The following is a 19,204-nucleotide window of genomic DNA, read 5'->3' on the forward strand; positions in this document are numbered from 1 at the left end:
CGCGGGCACCATGTTGGTGACCCCTGGTGTAGAGGATGTGTGTAGTTTGGGTATATTCTGTAGAATGTGTGTACTGTGTTTAGTTTGTGTATATTATGTAGAGTGTGTGTAGAGTGTGTGTAGGGTGTGGATAGATCTTGTGTAGAGTTTGTATAGAGTGTGTGTAGGGCTTGTGTAGTGTTTGTGTGTAGATTGTGTAGTATAAGTGTAGAGTGTGTATAGGGTTTGTGTATATTCTGTAGAATGTGTGTAGTTTGTATATATTGTGGTGTGTGTGCAGAGTGTGTGTGTGAGCAGAGTGTGTGTAGAGTTTGTATATACTGTGTTACAGTGTGGATATAGTATGTGTATGTATATTGTGCAGTGTGTGTGTAGAGTGTGTAGGTAGAGTTTGTATATTGTTTGTGTGTAGAGAGTATGTAGACTGTATGTAGTGTGTAGAGTGTGTTTAGAGTGTGTGTAGTGTGAGTGTGTGTAGGTTGTGTATATTGTGTAGTGTGTAGAGAGTTTGTGTTGAGTGTGTGTGTGTGTAGTGTTTGTGTAGTGTGTAGAATTTGTGTATATTGTATAGAGTGTGTGGTTTGTGTTTGTAATGTGTAAAGTGTGTGTAGTTTGTGTATATTGTGCAGTGTGTAGAGAGTGTTTGTAGAGTGTGGATATAGTTTGTGTAGAATGTGTGTGTAGAGTTTGTATATATTGTGTAGTGTTTGTGAGTGGAGTGGAGAATGTGTGTGGTGAGTGTGTAGAGCGTGTGTAGAGTGTGTGTGTAGAGTGTGTGTATAGTGTGTGTGTGTGTGTAGAGAGTGTGTGTGTTCCTCCGTGGGTGGGTGTTTACGCCGGCAGTAGATGGCACGCAGGCCTGAAGCTAAAGGACCAGCCAGACCAGTTCTAATGCAAATCAAACCCAGTAGTGTTCAGACGTCTCTCCTCAGGGAGCCTAACTGTAAAAGAAACCGTTTTAAACCCAACAAGCTGCTACAGGTGGGACAAACCGGACCACCAGGTCTTAAACTAAGGTCTTGCTTCACTTCTGGGCTTTTAATACCTTCACATTAGGCCTACTATATATAGTGGCCACAACTAATAATAGTAGCAATACAAAAATAATGTTACATAATAAAAGATGATATAAAAGAATTTATATAAGAAAAAAAAATATTTACAAAATAAATAGAAGGACTCTGAGTGGTCCAGCAGATTAAGATGCTTTCACTATGATTTGAGGGGCATCGGTTCAAATTCCATCAGCAGCCGGAGTCTGAGAGAGAGCACAATTTTGGCCTTGCTCTTTCTGAAGTAGGTAGATGTAGATGGTTCTCTCTCCCCTCATCACTCTCATATACATATATAGTGTCAATATATACGTGATGTAATTAATCCTTTTATCATAATCCAGTGCACAAATTATTATTATTATTATTATTATGAACTGTCCACTGGGGTCACATACGACCTGTTTTACACTGGGAAACAGTGACATCTAGTGGGAGACTGTAGTCTCTACATGGTTAAAGGTCCCAGACAACCCAGATAAGTTCAATTTATTTAAATAATTTGAGAAAACTTTGAGGAAAATTTGAGTAATGTCGTAAAACAATACATTATAATGTCCACATTTTAAGTTAATTTTATTTGAGTTGATTCTTTTTGTTATATTATTTTAACATTTAACATAATTAAATTATTATGAGCTGATTTATCTCAAACATCCTATCCGAATGTACAGTATATGTGGCTGCAAATGTTTTACCTAACTCAAATTAATTGAGTAGTGTTTGAAAAAAAAAAAAAAAAAAAAAAATATATATATATATATATATATATATATATATATATATATATATATATATATATATATATATATATATATATATATATATATATATTTACATAAAACAGGCTTAATTTATTTGAGTTCAGATTAACTGTGGGTTTACAGTGCAGAGCACCCAGACTAAGATGTACAAATCTGATTGGAAACTGATTTTTCAAACCACTTTCAAATTTGGTTTTAATGTGGTTTTTGGCTGTTTAGACTATCAAAAATCAATCTGGATACTAGCTAAAAATCTGATTTGAGCTGACAGTGTGAACGTAAGCAAAAAAACACCCAATTCATTTGTTTAAGCACTGCTGAAAGCAGTAATTAGATAGATCAGGTGGGATTGATTGATTGATTAGTGGGTGGAGCTCAGGTCTGCTTATTTTGAGGAATGTAGTGTATATCAGCTTGAAGGGAATGTTGATGTGAACAAATTGCCATACTATTCACAATTATTTGTTAAAAGACTTAAAAGTTTATTCTGTTATTAGCATTTCTGTACACGCATTACATTAACCTGCTCTTAAACAGAGTTAACTAACTGTTACAAGCCACCAAAAATACAACTATATACCAGACACCCTATACCAATTTAAACCAAAGCATGATTATTCTAGACCATTTATATATATATATATATATATATATATATATATATATATATATATATATATATATATATATATATGTTTTTATGTTAAATATTACAAGCCAGCATACAGTCTAATCTTTACCAAACATTTATTAAGCTCTATATCTCAGAATATTAAACTAAAACTCTCAGAACTTTTAAAAAGCAGTGATACAAAACTAAAAAACTGAATAAAATATGTTAATAATGAGTATAAAAACAGAAGTTCCATAGCTGGAGAGGGAAGGAACAGGAAGGAGTAAGTGAGGGGGTTTTGCAGAGCTGTTCTCAGTATAAAAGCATATAAAAGCTGCAGATTTCACTCAGGACAAAGCTTTCTTCTTCTTCATGTTGAGGGTCTCATAGGTGTCCTGAGCGTGGGGCTTCAGGCCCTGACAGACAAAGACAGATCAAGAATCCTTATTTACATAAAATGCTTCATTTTTAAATGCTAAACAGCTGTTTTGCTAAAGTCAGTGCTTCCCTCTGCTGACAACTTTTATGAAGATGCAGATTTCATTTTCCAGCAGGACTTGACACACTGCCCACACTGCCAAAAGAACCAATTGGTCTTATATCATATTCTAATTTTCCGAGACACTGATTTTTGGGTTTTCATTGACTGTAAGCCATAATAAACAACAATAAAAGAAGAAATAAATGCTTAAAATATATCACTCTGTGTTTAATACATCTATATAATATATATGTTTCACATTTTGAACTAAATTACTGAAATAAAGTAACTTTTCAATGACATTTAAATGTTTTGAGATGCACTAGTATATTCAAAAGCACAGTTTCTATATAAAAGATGTCGGCTCAAGGCATAAAAATAGACAAGCTAGCAATGAGTATTGTGACGCATCGAGCCTCGCACAGGGTGTGAGATAAGGCCCACAAAGTTTCATTCTATTCCAGTAAGTGTCAGTGTGAGTATGTGTTGCATATAAACAATATATAATAATAGCTCTGGAACAAATGAAGAGACCACTTTAGTTTCTGAATCAGTTTCTATAATTTTGCTGTTTATAGGTATGTGTTTGAGTAAAATGAACATTGATGTTTTATTCTATAAACTACAGACAACATTAATACCAAAATTAAATTAAAATATTGTCATTTAGAGCGTTTATTTGCAGAAAATGAGAAATGGCTGAAACAACAAAAAAAATAGTTTAGAAATCAATATTTGGTGGAATAACCCTGGTTTTAAATCACAGTTTTCATGCATCTTGTCTTGTTCTCCTCCACCAGTCTTACACACTGCTTTTGGATAACTTTTTGCTTTACACTCCTGATGCAAAAATTCAAGCAGTTCAGTTTGGTTTGATGGCTTGTGATCATCCATCTTCCTCTTGATTATATTCCAGAGGTTTTTAATTTGGTAAAATCAAAGAAACTCATCATTTTTAAATGGTCTCTGTATATTGTAAGTGTTACTGTACCTGGTAGATGCCTTCTCCTTGTTTCTCCTGTTAGTTGAAGACAATAAAAAAAGAGATCATGTGATTATGAGCATTAGAGGACATAACAAGACCATTTCTGAGAACAAAGTTTCTCAACAGTGCGGTGCATGGTGTCATCTTTCTCAAGAGAAGCGACAGTTCCTGTTTCTGTTTAAACATCTAAAATCATTGCATTCCAGTATGAGCTGAAATGCGCTGGACGATGAAACATCAGTAAAGCAAGGTGAGGTCTCTTAATGAGCCTTTAACCATAAACCAGCGGGAGGTTTCTGCACTGGAGCTCAGTGGAAACTTGTGCATATATATATATATATATATATACACACACATATATATACACACCTCTAATAGTGGTCACTACACACACAGGAAACAGAACCGAGAGCAAGCAGCGCAGAGAGGAAGTGAGGCTGAGGCGGTGGGCAGACAGACAAACAGATAAAACAGACAGATAAACAGATGTACAATAATGAGGCCTACCTCTGGAGCATCGCCAGTGTTTCTACGCAGCTGCAGAACAGAGAAATTATACATTGTTATATGAGTTAATGCTGCTCACGGTTCTGCTTTTAGAAGTATGCATGTTTTAAAAAAAAGAAAGACATGAATCTCCATTTGTTTTATACTAATTAATCAAAAGAAACACTTTTTTATGTTTTTTCTTTGGAAAGTGACCCATTTATTCGGTTAGTCTTAAAGGAGAACTACGGTGTAAATTTGACTTTTAGCATTTTGTTAGAACAGCAAAATTAAAGCAATAAGCTGGCTTTACATAGAAATGGTAAACATAGATTGTGCTTTGGAGTAAAGCTGTGGAATTTCATTTCCCTAAATGACCATTTTTTAAACATTTTTTTAAATGTTTCCTTGTTTTCCATGAACAAGTTGTTTAGAGAAGTAAAGCTTAATCAAAAATGCATTTAAGACTATTATTTTTAAAGGAGAACTACGGTGTAAAATGGACTTTTGGTGTAGTAAACCATGATAAAAAGTACTAACTTTTGTTAACTTTTCTAGCAGTGAATCCGGAGAGCCCTGACATTTAAAACGAGGCATTAAAAACTTAAAAAGTGCACAAGAAGCTTATTAAAAACACTGTTTACATCCTATAATGCTAGCTTCAGCTGTAAGTGCCGCCATTACTGTACTGATAATGACAGACATATATATATATAACATAGACTCCGCATAGATTGCCTCCTGGGGTAGCAGTGTTTTTTAATAAGCTTCTTGTGCACTTTTTAAGTTATTAATGCCTCGTTTTAAATGTCAGGGCTCTCCTGATTCTATCAAGGAGATGTGGAGCTACTTTCAGCCTGGATAACAGTGTAAAAAGCGATTTATCAGGGCAAAATATGCCCCAATAGGGTTGTTGTACAGAGTGCTGGGCAAAAAGCACTAAATTGAAGACTGTAAAAACTGTCTCTCAGAAAGCTGTGGGAAAGCGGAGGTGGGCTATTTAACAAAAGTAAGTACTTTTTATCATGGTTTACTACACCCAAAGTCAATTTTTAGTTCTCCTTTAAAAATAAGAGTCTTAAATGCATCTTTGGTGAAGTTTTGCTTCTCTAAATGACTTGTCCATGGAAAACTCTTTTAAAATGTTTAAAAAAAGATTTTTTAGGGAAGCGAAATTCCACAGCTTTACTCCAAAGCACAATCTATGTTTGGCATTTCTATTTTTACTAGCGTAAAGTCAGCGTATTGCTTTGATGTTGCTGTTCTAAACAAATGCTATGAAGAACGACTAGACATCAGCCTTTACAAGAAGGATAAATGCTCTTAACTTATTATAAAATTATTGGAAATTAATGTAGCATGCTATGTTTTATTTTTTACCAAATTATTTTTGTCTTTTTTTTTAGGGGGTGGGATCTTTAGATGTTTTTCCTATTTAGATTTTTGTCTGTGATTATGTCCATGTATGACGGATATCCTAAAGCCCTGTTATGTTTTCTTTAAGTACTTTGGGACAGTTTCCATTGTTTCTTCAAGAACAGCAGCTAAAATGACCAAAGTTCACACTGTTTACGTTTTATCAACTTCTTCATTGTAAGTCACACTGCCTTTTAAGTCATAAGACTACCTTTTAACAACTTTTATTATTAAGCAATAATTTGATTCTGTTTTTATCAGAAGAGTATAACATCTACAAACCTACACACATAACCAAGGACTGATAGAAAGAGAGAAATAAATTAAATAAAGTAAATAAATTATCAATAATTACAAATTATATGAATAAAAAACACACAAATAGAGATTCATTAAACTTAGGCCCAATCCCATTTCTCTTTTGTACGTCTGACCTCTTGTTTTTGACTGCAACACTTCTCTTTTAAACAGAATTTGGAAAAAAGAATTAGGACAATCCTTCATGGACCTGTAATATGCGACCCTGCCAGGCTGATGTGATAGCAGTGAAGAACAATTAATTACTGTAATCTATTCCTTAATTCCTCTGTGTTGGGGAGCTGAAATTAGCTTTTATTTGCTATTATTTTATTTTTTTATTTTTTTGTTCCACTTTAAATGATGCAGCCTTTGCCGTATGTTGCACCATTTAAGGTGGAACAGGAAATTTAGCTAGCTAACTAGCTAACAAGATGCACTAGAAGTGTTTTATTTTGTTTTTTCATTCTTGTTATAATGCCAATGGCCATACAAATATAAACTACACAATAAACTACTAATATTTCTAGTGTTATTTGTAATGTTTTGTATTTTTAAGGAAAATAAGTGGTAGAGCCAAGGGGTTGAAATGAGATTGGGTCGTAGTCTCCCCCACACACACAAAAAGTCAATAAAACTGTCAATAAAATGTATGAACCAAAGTTGGTTTGTGTAATTGCATCACTTAAAGAAACTTCTGAAGCAACTTTATTGTAGGGAATGTTGGTTCAGTCATCAGCCATTGACGGCAGTAGCTAAGAAAAGAAAACGTTCAGAGAAACGAAAGAGATGTTAGGGTGTCTACGTCAACTTGTGAGTTCAAGGCCTCGCCCACCTTGGCTCGGGACCGCCCACAGACAGAGCCGGCACTGTCAGCTAAAGAGCTTGCAGCTCTGTTTACAGGGCTAGTTACCGTTATCTATCTTGTGTAAGTAATTATAGGTTTAAATCGGATCTCCGGTTGATTCTGCGTTTTATTGAGACCTTAAATTTACACTAGAGAACATCGGTCAAAGCGGGTGCCGTTCGTGGCGGATTTTATGATCTAGAGCGGACTCTGGGGCTTTGACGTGGTGAAACTGCCCAAAGCACCTCCACTTGCCCCGTGGCATTGATAACATTTCTTTCAGCTGCGAAAAGAATATAGCACTCAGTATCTGTATCTCTGAAAAAAGTCCTTTGAGTTTTAGAGCTGTGAAATTGACTGTGGTGGGAAGGCAGCAGGTACACATTCTCTGCTAGAGAGCTGTTAGCCAATCAGATGCGATATGTTTGCATATATGAATATTCACGAGCCAGAGCTGAAATCCTGTCTTCAGAGATCACAAATGCAGTGATCTAAAGCAGGGTTATACAGAAACATGGGAGCACTTAACAGATACAGCTCACATGGCATTCATTCATACTAGAGACCACATCTAGACATTTTAAAATGAATAAAAAATGATGGAGTGAAAACTTTAAAGAACAACCTCTACTCAAGTTCACTAAAGTACTTTTTCTCAAGTCTGGGTCTCTATTACTATATGCATCTCTGCCAGGAAGTCTTTCAGTCTTTCTAAGATCATATATCAGCCAGTGTATCATGATCTGATCTGTAGTTCTCAGTAGAATACGTCACATTATGGAAACAGAAGTCAGTAAAGCGCTGCTATTTATGCCATCGCTCAGAGTCTTGACTGCTCACCATAAATGGTCTGAGGTTTGATCAGTGCCTCGGCCTTTCACAACCAGCGCTCTTTATAAATAAATATGGTATAAAGGTTTTTTTAATTGAATATTGTAGCTGAGCTCATAGGCGTAGGAACCGGGGGGGAATATTAGAAACAGGTGGATTTGTCCCCCCCAAAAATGATATCAGTTCGCTCAGGTCAGCTGTACTATTAATGAGGAGACAGACCGGACCAATCACGGAGCCGGTTCAGGTATTAAGTCACGCCTCTCAGTAGAAACAGCCAATCAGCTTGCTGGTTTTGCGGCGCGCGGAGCAGAGGCAGTTTGCTGTTCGCTGTGAGATTTAGCAGCGGGATCGGGACGCAGCAGCTTCAGCTGATTTTAAAACAGATATGGATATACGGAGATTTTTCTAAAAGAAAGGTAACGATAGGCTAACCACTTCAACTGTGATGATATGTTTCTGATAGCTGGTTAAAAATACACGTCTCTGAATCAGCACACAGTTTAAACCCACTGTGATTAATAAACTGCAGCTGTGTTAGTGAGTTAGCTTATCTTTGGAATTAGCTAGATTGGGAGTCAGGGTTAAAGGAAAAAAATAAAATATATATGTAATGTTTCCCTGTACCTGATCAGCTAATCACTTTAATTTTCAAACTGTTTATTCATTTAGGATTACAGGACTTACTGTGAGCTATAATGAACGAAAATTGATTTAACTAACTAGTTATCTAGAAGCTGGATGTAGATGATCGCCAGAATTTCGTACAGTACTTTAAGTTGGTAGTTTAAAGCAGTTACTTAACCCCGATCACTGCCCTAAACTAGTGTTTTCCACCTGATCAGCTAATAAACAGTCATTTACTGAGTTTACCTGTTAAAAACCTTTAGCCCCCTATGGAGCCTAAATTAATCATGTATATCCACCAGAGGAAGCTCTAGAATATGCAGAACATTGTTAATATGCAGTAGAATATATAAGAACTGGGTTGAGAAACACTGCTGTAACGTGACTTCTGTTCATTTGTATTTCACAGTAAGACCACATATCCTGACGTTTATAAAAGTCTCTATGAAACGTAAAGTTACATTCTTTTACATAAAAGGACACCATCTTAAGAAGAGCTGTCAGTAGAAAAAAATAAAAGTGCAGGAGAAAATGTAAATATACAACAGAATTGACATGCCAATACATAATAATAATAATAATAATAATAATAATAATAATAATAATAATAATAACAATAATAATAATCTGTTATATTATTTTAAATATTAGGTGATAACTCAGACATTGCTTGCATAATTTTTCTAACAACAGTAGCTGTAATGTGGAGTAACATGTTTAGGTTGTAAAATCACCTTATAATAATAATTTACTTTTAATTAAAAGTAATTTCCACAAATGTTGTTCTAGGAAACTATTGGGTGGACTTGGGTTCATATTGGCAAATGTGTCCCCCCCAATATCAAGCCCGCTCCTACGCCCTTGGCTGAGCTACTTTTGATTGGCTAGATAAGCTTTCAGTGCGCAAATCATTATTTTAGAGCCTTTTCTGGTACATAAGACTTTTTATACGTTTAAAAAATCTGATTTTGTTTTTTTTTTTAAAAAAGGAAATCTCTATATTTTATGAACGTTTAGGACAGTTAAAAATGTAGCAAATGTATAGCATGAGCTGATGTGAGAACTGTAAGAAACTGTTTATTCTATAATGCTGTGTCTGGCAATTTTTGGTTAATAAAACGTTTTTTGAATGTACAATCTGTCATGTTTTCTGGATATTCTTAAAGGTTTTGTTTAACCTTTTTAAATGTTCCGCTTTTAAACATCTCTGGAACGCCACTTATCAATATGTTAATTTCTTAGTTTTGGGAATGTTATTTTTAACCATTTTCATGATGTTGTGATGCAAACCATTATTACATCACACTTTTTCAGAACATTCCTTCCTAAAACATTTTTTTTAAATGTTGCTTAACATTCTTATAATGTTCTCTGTTAAAATGTTCTCTGGTCTGGTCAATGTAATGTTTAACAGTATAATTTTCTGACCATTTGAGGCTAAATTTATCAACAGAAAATTGAGTAAAATGGGTTTTCAACTATTTTTTAAATTTGCAATATTTTCATTTATGCCCTTTACAATCTGTGAAATAGAAAAAACAATTATCTTTTTCTCGATATTCAAATCTTGTAACAAAAATATGTCCATCAGATTTTCATAATGCAAAAATGGAAAAATCAGAAAGTAAAATATTTTTTTTCCCAGACATTAAATTGTGAGCGGCAGAAATCGAAAAACTAGAAATTTGAAAAATGCATGTAACAAAAATAAGTTCATCAATTATTTTGTAAATAATGCAAAAATGGAAAAATCAAAAATTAAAAAAAAAAAATCCCTAAAATTTAGATTGTGAGGGGCAGAAATTGAAAAACTATTTGAAAAAAAAGCATGATTCTTTTATTATTATTCATAACTTTGATTATTTATTACATTTATAAAATTTCAGTTTAAAATCATATTTTGCAGTTTAATCCCTGTTTATTTTTACTTTTTATTTCCTGTCATGCATGTGTCTACCCTGTCACTGCAAGCTACGTCACATGGTGGACAATTTTAGAGAAATGTGGTTGATCTAGAGCTGCAGAGATGCTGAAAGTATTAGAGTTATTCCAGGATGACAGAGTGGAAAAGGAATTCTCAGTTAAGTTAAAATGGCTTAATATTTTCATGATAGAAGCTAAAAAAAAAATCTTAAAAAATTTATATTTTTATAACTTCCTTTATAACTTAAATGCATATTGTTTTTAACAAAACAAACATAAAAAAAATTATTAAATGTATAAAAAGTTCTTTAAAGTAAGGTTTAACATTATTTCTCTGTATGTATAATAATATGATCATTCAAATCTTGAAATATATATTATAACACAAAGTTTATATTAAATTTTAACAACTGTGCCGCGACACAAAAGACACATTATATTAATATTGACCTAAAATAAAAATGTTATGCCTGAAAAGGTGTAAGACATGCAAGATAAATGTCTCTAGAACTCTCTAAAACTGTACTTTTAAGCCAAAAACAAGTGTGGAAATATATATAGTAAATAAAGATGGACCCACCCTCAGTCTGCAGTAGAGGATGGTCAGGATGATGCCGTAGATCACCAGAATCCCATCCAGAATATAACACAGTCCACCGGACTCAAGAGCCGCTGAAACACAGTCAACGTTTATGTAGCAGCAATACTAAAACCATTCATTTTTAATCATTTTTAAATTATATTAAAATTATTTTAATTATTTACAATGCTGTATTGGTAAAAAAAATATATAATTATAAAATATGCTCTCTATTTGAGTTTGCCAGAGCTTTTGTTTAGATTAGTCAAACTTCATAGCCCACAAATGAGCTTCAAAATTAACTTTTATCTTAAAAGTTATGAATGTCAAGAATCAAAGTGATTAAAAACAACAACAGAGAATCTTGCTTTAATTTGGAATAAAATAAGGAAATTCATATGCAATTAAAATAAGCAAAACCTAATTAGATGTTGCTCCAAAATGTAACAATTTAAAAGGTTTTAATGCGTAACAGTACAAAAATGTAAAAAATAAAATAAATATATATAAAAATGCACATTAAAACTAATTATAACATTAAAAAAACACAACATATACAAAACCACTCACCAAATCAAATTTATTTTTTTGCCGATCAGCCAAAACATTATAACCACCTGCCGCCAAAACAGCTCTGACATTTTGAGGCGTGAACTACGCAAGACACAATACATCGCCACCATTAACTGAGCAGGAGACGCTCATGATCCTGCTGTCAATTCTCTGAGAACTTTTAGTAGATTCTGACCACTACATACCGGGGACACCCCACAAGACCTGCCTGAAGTTCTAGAGATGTTCTGACCCAGTTGGGCTCTAGACTGGACATCACATCACAGTTTGGCTCTGGTCAGAGTGTCTCAGATTCTTATATGTGTCCATTTTCCTTATTTTAACAACATTATCTTCGAGGACTGACTGTTCACTCGCTGCCTAATACTGTATGTAGCTCCTACTGATTGGCAGATAGCACTATTGGATAATCAGTGTAAACCCAATACAGTTGACATGTTAGTGTATTTAATGTTATGGCTGATTCGTGCGCATTAAAGTGCAGGTAACAATAAATAAGTTCCGTTATCAACACATCTACGCTTCATTTATACTCAATAAACTGTGGAAGGCTGATTTCAGTACATACATATTCCAAAAACAATCAAATAAATTGTATCACTTTAAATGATCAAATTGTAAGTTTCTGACATAAGTTAAATCTGGCTGATTATCTTTACATTGTTCTCAATTCTACAATTAATGTTCTAAAGTTTTAAAAAGTTCAGAAGTTTCTGAACTCTAACCCTGGTTTTTAACATGCATCTTGGCATCATGTTCTCCTCCACCAGTCTTACACACTGCTTTTGGATAACTTTATGCCTTTACTCCTGGTGCAAAAATTCAAGCAGTTCAGTTTGGTTTGATGGTTTGTGATCATCCATCTTCCTCTTGATTATTTTCCAGAGGATTTCAATTAGGTAAAATCAATTTTCCTAAAATACAGTAAAAGTATGATTGTATAAAGTCTTATTATAAATTCTGTATTTTACCCTCCAACAAAAATCTGTATTTTTTTCTGTATATTGGGTAAAATAAAAAAAAGTAGAAAAATAGGTTGATTTTCTTTATATTATTCTCAAATTCCACAGTAAATGGACAAAATGAACTGTTCCAAAATAACTTGTTTTTAATATAGTACAAATATTATTATATGAAGTCTAATTGTAAATGTAGTAGTTTTTGTTTTTTATATTTATATGAAGAATTGTCAGTAAAAATAAATCTGTATTCAAAACAGATCAACTTTTATGTGTAAATAGTGTAGAAGAATATTTACTATAGTTTTTGTCAAGTTTAAGTACGTATAATATATAATACATTATAATACATATATAATATTGTATCCTGCCCTTCCCCCAAAAAACATTCACATATTAGTTACAGAACAGAGAAAGATTAAAAAAGTCTCATATTCTATCCGTAAACAGTGTAGAACAATATATTTTTTTTTCTTAAGGCAGAAATATGTCAGTATGCACAATCTCCACCATACCTCCCACCCCCACCCCCACCCAAAAAAAAAAGTTTCGTATATTAATTAAAGCACAAAGAATAATTAAAAAGCCTCATATTCTATCTGTAAACAGCAACAAACTAAATTCTCTGTAATGTTTTGACATTTTTACGTAGAATAAAGGCAGAAATATGTCGGTATACACAATCCCACCATACCCCTCCAAAGAAGTTACGTAACTAAGTAAAAAATTCCAGGAATGGTAAAAAAATAAACTCAAGGTTTAGCCGTAAACAGTGTAGAAGAATATATTCCACATTAATATACATCAAAAAATATAAAAATTCCAATAATTAAAGTTTAAAAGTTATATAGGCTAAATAACGGCAAAACTGCTGTTCCGCTGACCTTGACCTGTGAGACGATGAGACTGAGGACCAGATACTAAAGATAAAACTAAACTACATTAATCTCCCATCTTATCATAAATCAGGTGCACACACTTACACACACTTACACACACACACACACACACACACACACAGTTCAGCAGGTCCTTACCAGCACTCCCAACATTCAGCAGCAGCAGAAGAAATACTCCTAATCCGTACATTCTGACAGCACTGGCCTACACACACTCACACACACTCACACACTGACTGCTGAACTGATGGCCGAATAGACAGGGTGTGGGGCCTCAGAGTGTGAGAGTGTGTGTGTGTGTGTGTGTGTGTGTGTGTGTGTGTGTGTGTGTGTGTGTGTGTGTATTAGTGTGAGTGTGAGAGAGTGTGTGTGTGTATTTTTTGAGTGTGTGTGTATGAGTGTGAGTGTGTGAGTGTGAGAGTGTGTGTGCTTGTGTGTGTATTTTTTGAGTGTGTGTGTGTGTTTGTGTGTGTGTGTGTGTATGTGTGTGTGTGTGTGTGTGTGTGTGTGAGTGTGAAAAGTCTTTAAACAGGAAGCTGTGGGTTGTGACAGAGTAGCCGCTCCACGCTATTAAGAGGCTGAAGGGCAACACTGTTCTCACACCATCTCTCTCTCTCTCTCTCTCTCTCTCTCTCTCTCTCTCTCTCTCTCTCTCTCTCTCTCTTTCTCACTGTCTCTCTCTATTCCCTTTCACTGTCTGTCTCTCTCTATCCCCTTTCACTGTCTGTCTCTCTGTCTGTCTGTCTCTCTCTATCCCCTTTTATATCTTATTTTGAGGTGTGTTACCCACATTCTTAGTTTTTCTATTTGTGAATAGGCTCTTCTCAGGATTCAGAAATTTAGAGCTTGTTTTGAATGTTTCTCTCTGTCTCTCTCTCTCTCTCTCTCTCTCTCTCTCTCTCTCTCTCTCTCTCTCTCTCTCTCTCACACACACACACACACACTGTCTCTCTCTATCACCTTTTTTTTTCTTTTTTGGGCCCGCCACAACCCCTTCTCTTCGTAGGACTATTAATACTTTACTGTTTTTATTTATTTAGTTGTTTAATTTATATATACATATATACATTTAATATAGCTGGAGGGGTTTAGGGTTGGAGCGAGTGAGATGCAGAAGTGGGTGCAGCGGGAGAAAAAAAAAACAGACAAAAGCAAACAAAGAAACAAAGAAAAAGAAAAATAGAAAAAAAAAATAGGAAAGAAAGAGACATACATACATATGTATATACCAAAATATAGCTAAAAGAAAACAGAATCATGAACTAATGATTTTGCTCTATCCCCTTTCACTGTCTGTCTGTCTGTCTCTCTCTGTTTAGAGGAGCAGTTAGTAGAGATGGTATTAGACCTGTCTGTCTCTGGATTTCTGAACACAGTCCCTATTGAACAGAGTCGTACTCTGCAGGGAGTGTCTTCTCTGAGGAGGGAATGGAAATGGGCCAGGAGGTTTGGCAGGAGGGTCTCTCTTAAAACTCCACTGCAATGAATTCTCTCTCTTTCTCTCGCTCTCTCAAGTTGGAATGAAATCAACTCACTCTGTAAATATAAAATGAGAGAGAAGGGTCGGCAGATGCTGAGGAGCACAGTGTGCAGAGATTGTCAATCTCTACAACAGACCTCCAAACTAGATGTAGCTTCAGAATAGCTCATGAACAGTAGAGCATTGGGAGCTTTAATTCACATTATCATGCTGCTATAGCAAAACTTGCTCTCTGGACTTCATGTTGCTTCTACCTGCCTACTCTCCCTATTTTTTTTTTTGTCTATTTATCTTTATCTATTTTGTTTTATTCTATTTTTATTGTGTTCTTTTATTTTATTATCTTTCTGGATTCATCCTTGAATCCTTCATGGAATGGGTTTCCATGCAAACCATCCATTACATATTTACACTGCAAGGTCCCTTCTTCTGCTACTTGTATTCTAGACCCTATTCAGACTGCATCTTCTTTAAAAATTTAAAAATGTCTTCAGATCTCATTTACCCCACTGTAAATTCCATTCTTACTTCTGGACCTGTCTAATGGGAAGTGAAACCTGCCGCTCTCATTCCTGTTCCTTAAAATCAGGATGTGCTGCAGAGCACTTAACAAACAAACATCTAATCTTCTACTCAATCCTGGTCCAGGAGATCATGGTAATAGGTAATAGTTAAAAAAAAAAGGCATTCAGGATCATCTCAGTTTCAGAGCCAGGTGTGTTGAATTTCAGTTCTAAAAACATTCAAATGCGTTTTTTGAGTTGAATCAGCTTATAATAACTCTTTTTTTCTGGCACCATTTATTATCATAGTGGGCATGTCCTCTAAGTTTCTGACACTCACCGTCAGTGTGTAGTCATTCCCCAGACTACCTTACATGAACTTGTAGATTGTATGTTGTAGGCTGTAATATTGGTCTGCACTCGGGGTTCGTCAGAATCTCTTTATTGTTATTGGTGGGAGCGGGTGTTTGAAGGAGAACTCTGGTGTAAAAAGGACTTTGGGTGTATTAAAACGTGATGAAAAGTACTTACCCTTGTTGAATAGCTCAACTCCGCTCTCCTGCAGCTTTCAGAGATCCAGTACTTTATGCACTTTGCCCAAACAGGCTTTAGAATGAGTGAGACCGGGCATATTTAGCAGATAAATCACTTTTTCCACCATTATCCAGGCTCAAACTAGCTCCACAAGAGCTAGTTTAAGAGCTTTAAAACTCACAGTGCACAGGAAGTTAAAATTGATTAATTACATGGAAATACATATATTCCAGCTGTTACTGAAAATATCCAACCCAGTATCACGCCCCTGTGTGAAATACACACGTTGGTGCACTAGGGGCAGCGTATCAGTGTCACGTTTGTGTGTACACTGTGCCTGCTGATAAAATATTAACCTAAACATAATGTACAATTGTCTTTATTGGAGAGAAAACCCACCAGCTTTCTAAAATAGCTAAGCTAAGTAGCATTAATTAGCTCTAATAGCTAGGTTGGCTAACCTGGCTAGCTAGCTAAGCTAACGTTGATTATCATTCAAAACGAAAATAATTGAACGTGCATAAACATTGACACGCATTAATATTCTAAACATTTGATGCTACATATTTGTAATGCTACGTATTTGAACTAGTTGTATGTTAAATTATAAAATCAACCATATATTGATGCTTCTTACCAGAGCCAGAAGCCAGAAGCTGTCAGCGGTGTGATACTGGGTTGAAATATCTGGCTACTGTCGATATTAGAATGCAAAGAACCAACAGCAAATTCCATAAACATTGCTCAAAAAGTTTGACTATTCGTGCTCGACGGTTGATTTATTGTGACTTAAATTTAAGATGGTGGCACCCGAAGATTTTATATTCAAACTATGGCCAAGAAAGATATGTGTAGATCAACTCAATTTACACAATGTAATTTTGATATACAGTATTTGTGTCTTCCTCTCTCTTTGCCCCTCGCTCTCCTTTCCCACACGCACACACACACACACACTTGCTAAAATGCGCTAAAACTGGTGTAAAATGCTAATCTAAACTGGTTTAAACACACACAGCTCATGCCACTCTGTGCATGCAGGCCACAGCAAGTCTAAATGTGACCTCTTATACAGAGATAGACCACTTCCTGCTTCATTAACCACAGGCCAGAGCAGTGGCAGTGTTTAGGATTAGCTTACCCATGCTAACGTGTAATACAGCAGAGTGGGTACAGAGACCCTGCTTGTTTACAACACTCTCACAGTCTAAACAGCCTGTAATATAAGCTAACATATAGTGAAATTGTCCAAGAATGACTGATTTTAGAAAAATAATGTATATCTTTAACTATGTACCCAAATTTAGAGCTTCTGTCTATGACTTGACGGTGTTTACAAGGTGGAGCAGCCATAGGTAGAAGTGTCTATTAAGCTCAAACAGCACGTTTGAATCGTTTGTCGTGTATGAACAACGCCTGCGATTCATCTGCACACACTGTACGGTCCGACTGACCTGCTGCGACGGGGGAGCTTACACTGCACGTCTAAACGCAGCCCGTAGGCGGAGCTTTCTTTGCGTACAAACTCTCGCTTCAACACAACGCCTTGCAAAAGAAAGCGCTTAGCTTTGCTTATTTGTGCCCTGTTGTGCGCTGAAAGTCCACGGAAGAGACGTACATGGACTCGCAGGTGGCTGAGGCGACGTGGACTCTACGGGTTGTCCGTTTTACAGAAGGAGAGCGCATAGAAAAATGACTGCGCGTCAGGCTGCGAAAGAAACACCAGCAGCTTAAATAAAATAAAATAATTTTATTTTTTATTCTGTTTATTGTTTATGTAAAAACTGGTTTTGCAACACTGAATATTAAACAAGCAATCGGTTATTCACACTGGATAGGGACCCTCATTTACAGTGCCGCTGAGCATTAACAGTTTAAAAGGGATTAATAATATATATAAAAAATAGGAATAAAAACTGACATTTATTATAGACGAATAAAATATATACGTAAAAAAGGAAAAATAGGACCTTAAAAAAAGATCATAAAAATTGACATAAAAGGGAAAAAAATTATATCTTATGAAGATATATATTTAATGATTTGATTAATAAAAGAAGAAAAATAATTTAAATGAATAAATAAAAAATATAAAATATAAACTCATTAAAAATTCGTTTAAAATAACCCAGGCTTTCTGCAGAATAAACAGCTCACCAAAACCTCAAACTATTCTTTATATTTGACTATATTTACTTACAGGTCCTTTGCTTGTACTTACAGGCCCTTACTTATTTTTATTCAACTGAACTGAGTTCCTGTAGCCTCGCGCTGAATTCAGCTCCGCGCTGCGAAAGAGAGCGAGAGAGAGGCGCAGCGCATTTTGTCTGATTTATCTTGATTAATTATCAGTACATTTATTAGCTTTAGTAAGTTTAATAGCACTAATTTTACTGCACTTCTCCGACCTTATTTATTAAAACGTTTATTTTAGAAGACAGAGGTTATTATGCGGGCAATGCCGCGCGCAATGCCACGCGCTGCGCTAAGCTGGCTTTGCGTGGCTAATATTCTGGAGCACTGGACGAGATTTTAATTAATAAATTAACATATTTATAATTTTAATGAATTTGCCCTGGCGAAAAGAAACGAATTATAAAATATAGCTTTATATTTCTGTGCATGTTTTAAGTTTTATATAATTGACGGGCAGCACCAGAGGCTGACAATGTGCTTTATTTTTCAGATATAATAGCAAAGTGAAATAAAATAAATTTATGTTTGTCAAAGATATTTTCTCTTTTAATTTTTCTTTTCAAAAACTCCAGCTATTGACTGAGAATAAGCATCTGTTGAAATTCTTAAACAGCAGAATGCCTGTGTCTGCTATATTAAGCTATAAGTCTGTGTACCTAACATAAATATAAATCCTTATAACTGACAGAAATAAATATGACTAATAATTATTTATAGTTACTGTGCAGATTTTTGGGAAAACAGGTCGTGACGTTAAGAAATCGGCCCGCAAAACAGCTCACACTGTGAGACAAGCGAACAAAATTTCTGGCATGTCAGAAATCCCTGGTCGCGTCCGACTGCTCATTCGCAGCTCCTATGGGCAATTAATCGGACATCGCTTCCCCTCTCACACTGCACGACAAACGACGCACGATCAAGCTAAAATTCGGCCCGATCATGAAATTCAGTCGCATCCGACCAGATCGGGCTTAAAATCGGGCTAAAATCGCACAGTGTCCGCCTGGCTTTAGAGTGGAGGACAGTGAGTGAACACAGAGTGGACACTCATTTGCACTTCAAAAATAAATGTAATTGCTTTACTATGCTATATTTCTGGAACACAATGTATTGTGGATTCACAATTCAGGATTGTATCGTCACTGTCCACTGAAAAAC

The 19,204-nt window shown here is 35.2% G+C and overlaps 1 protein-coding gene across 1 annotated transcript; it reads right to left on the reverse strand.

Moving 5' to 3' along the window:
- Positions 1–2,274: 2,274 nt before the first annotated feature.
- Positions 2,275–13,751, reverse strand: fcer1gl (Fc receptor, IgE, high affinity I, gamma polypeptide like). The gene is made up of 5 exons (XM_022678894.2): positions 13,472–13,751; positions 10,903–10,994; positions 4,403–4,432; positions 3,902–3,928; positions 2,275–2,845 (listed from the first exon to the last, which is right to left on the reverse strand). Exons 1-5 carry the CDS (start codon positions 13,521–13,523, stop codon positions 2,777–2,779), a joined length of 270 nt encoding a protein of 89 aa, XP_022534615.2. The 5' UTR covers positions 13,524–13,751; the 3' UTR covers positions 2,275–2,776.
- Positions 13,752–19,204: the final 5,453 nt, after the last annotated feature.

Source organism: Astyanax mexicanus, chromosome 4 (genome assembly GCF_023375975.1).
Source record: "Astyanax mexicanus isolate ESR-SI-001 chromosome 4, AstMex3_surface, whole genome shotgun sequence".
NCBI lineage: Eukaryota > Metazoa > Chordata > Actinopteri > Characiformes > Acestrorhamphidae > Astyanax > Astyanax mexicanus.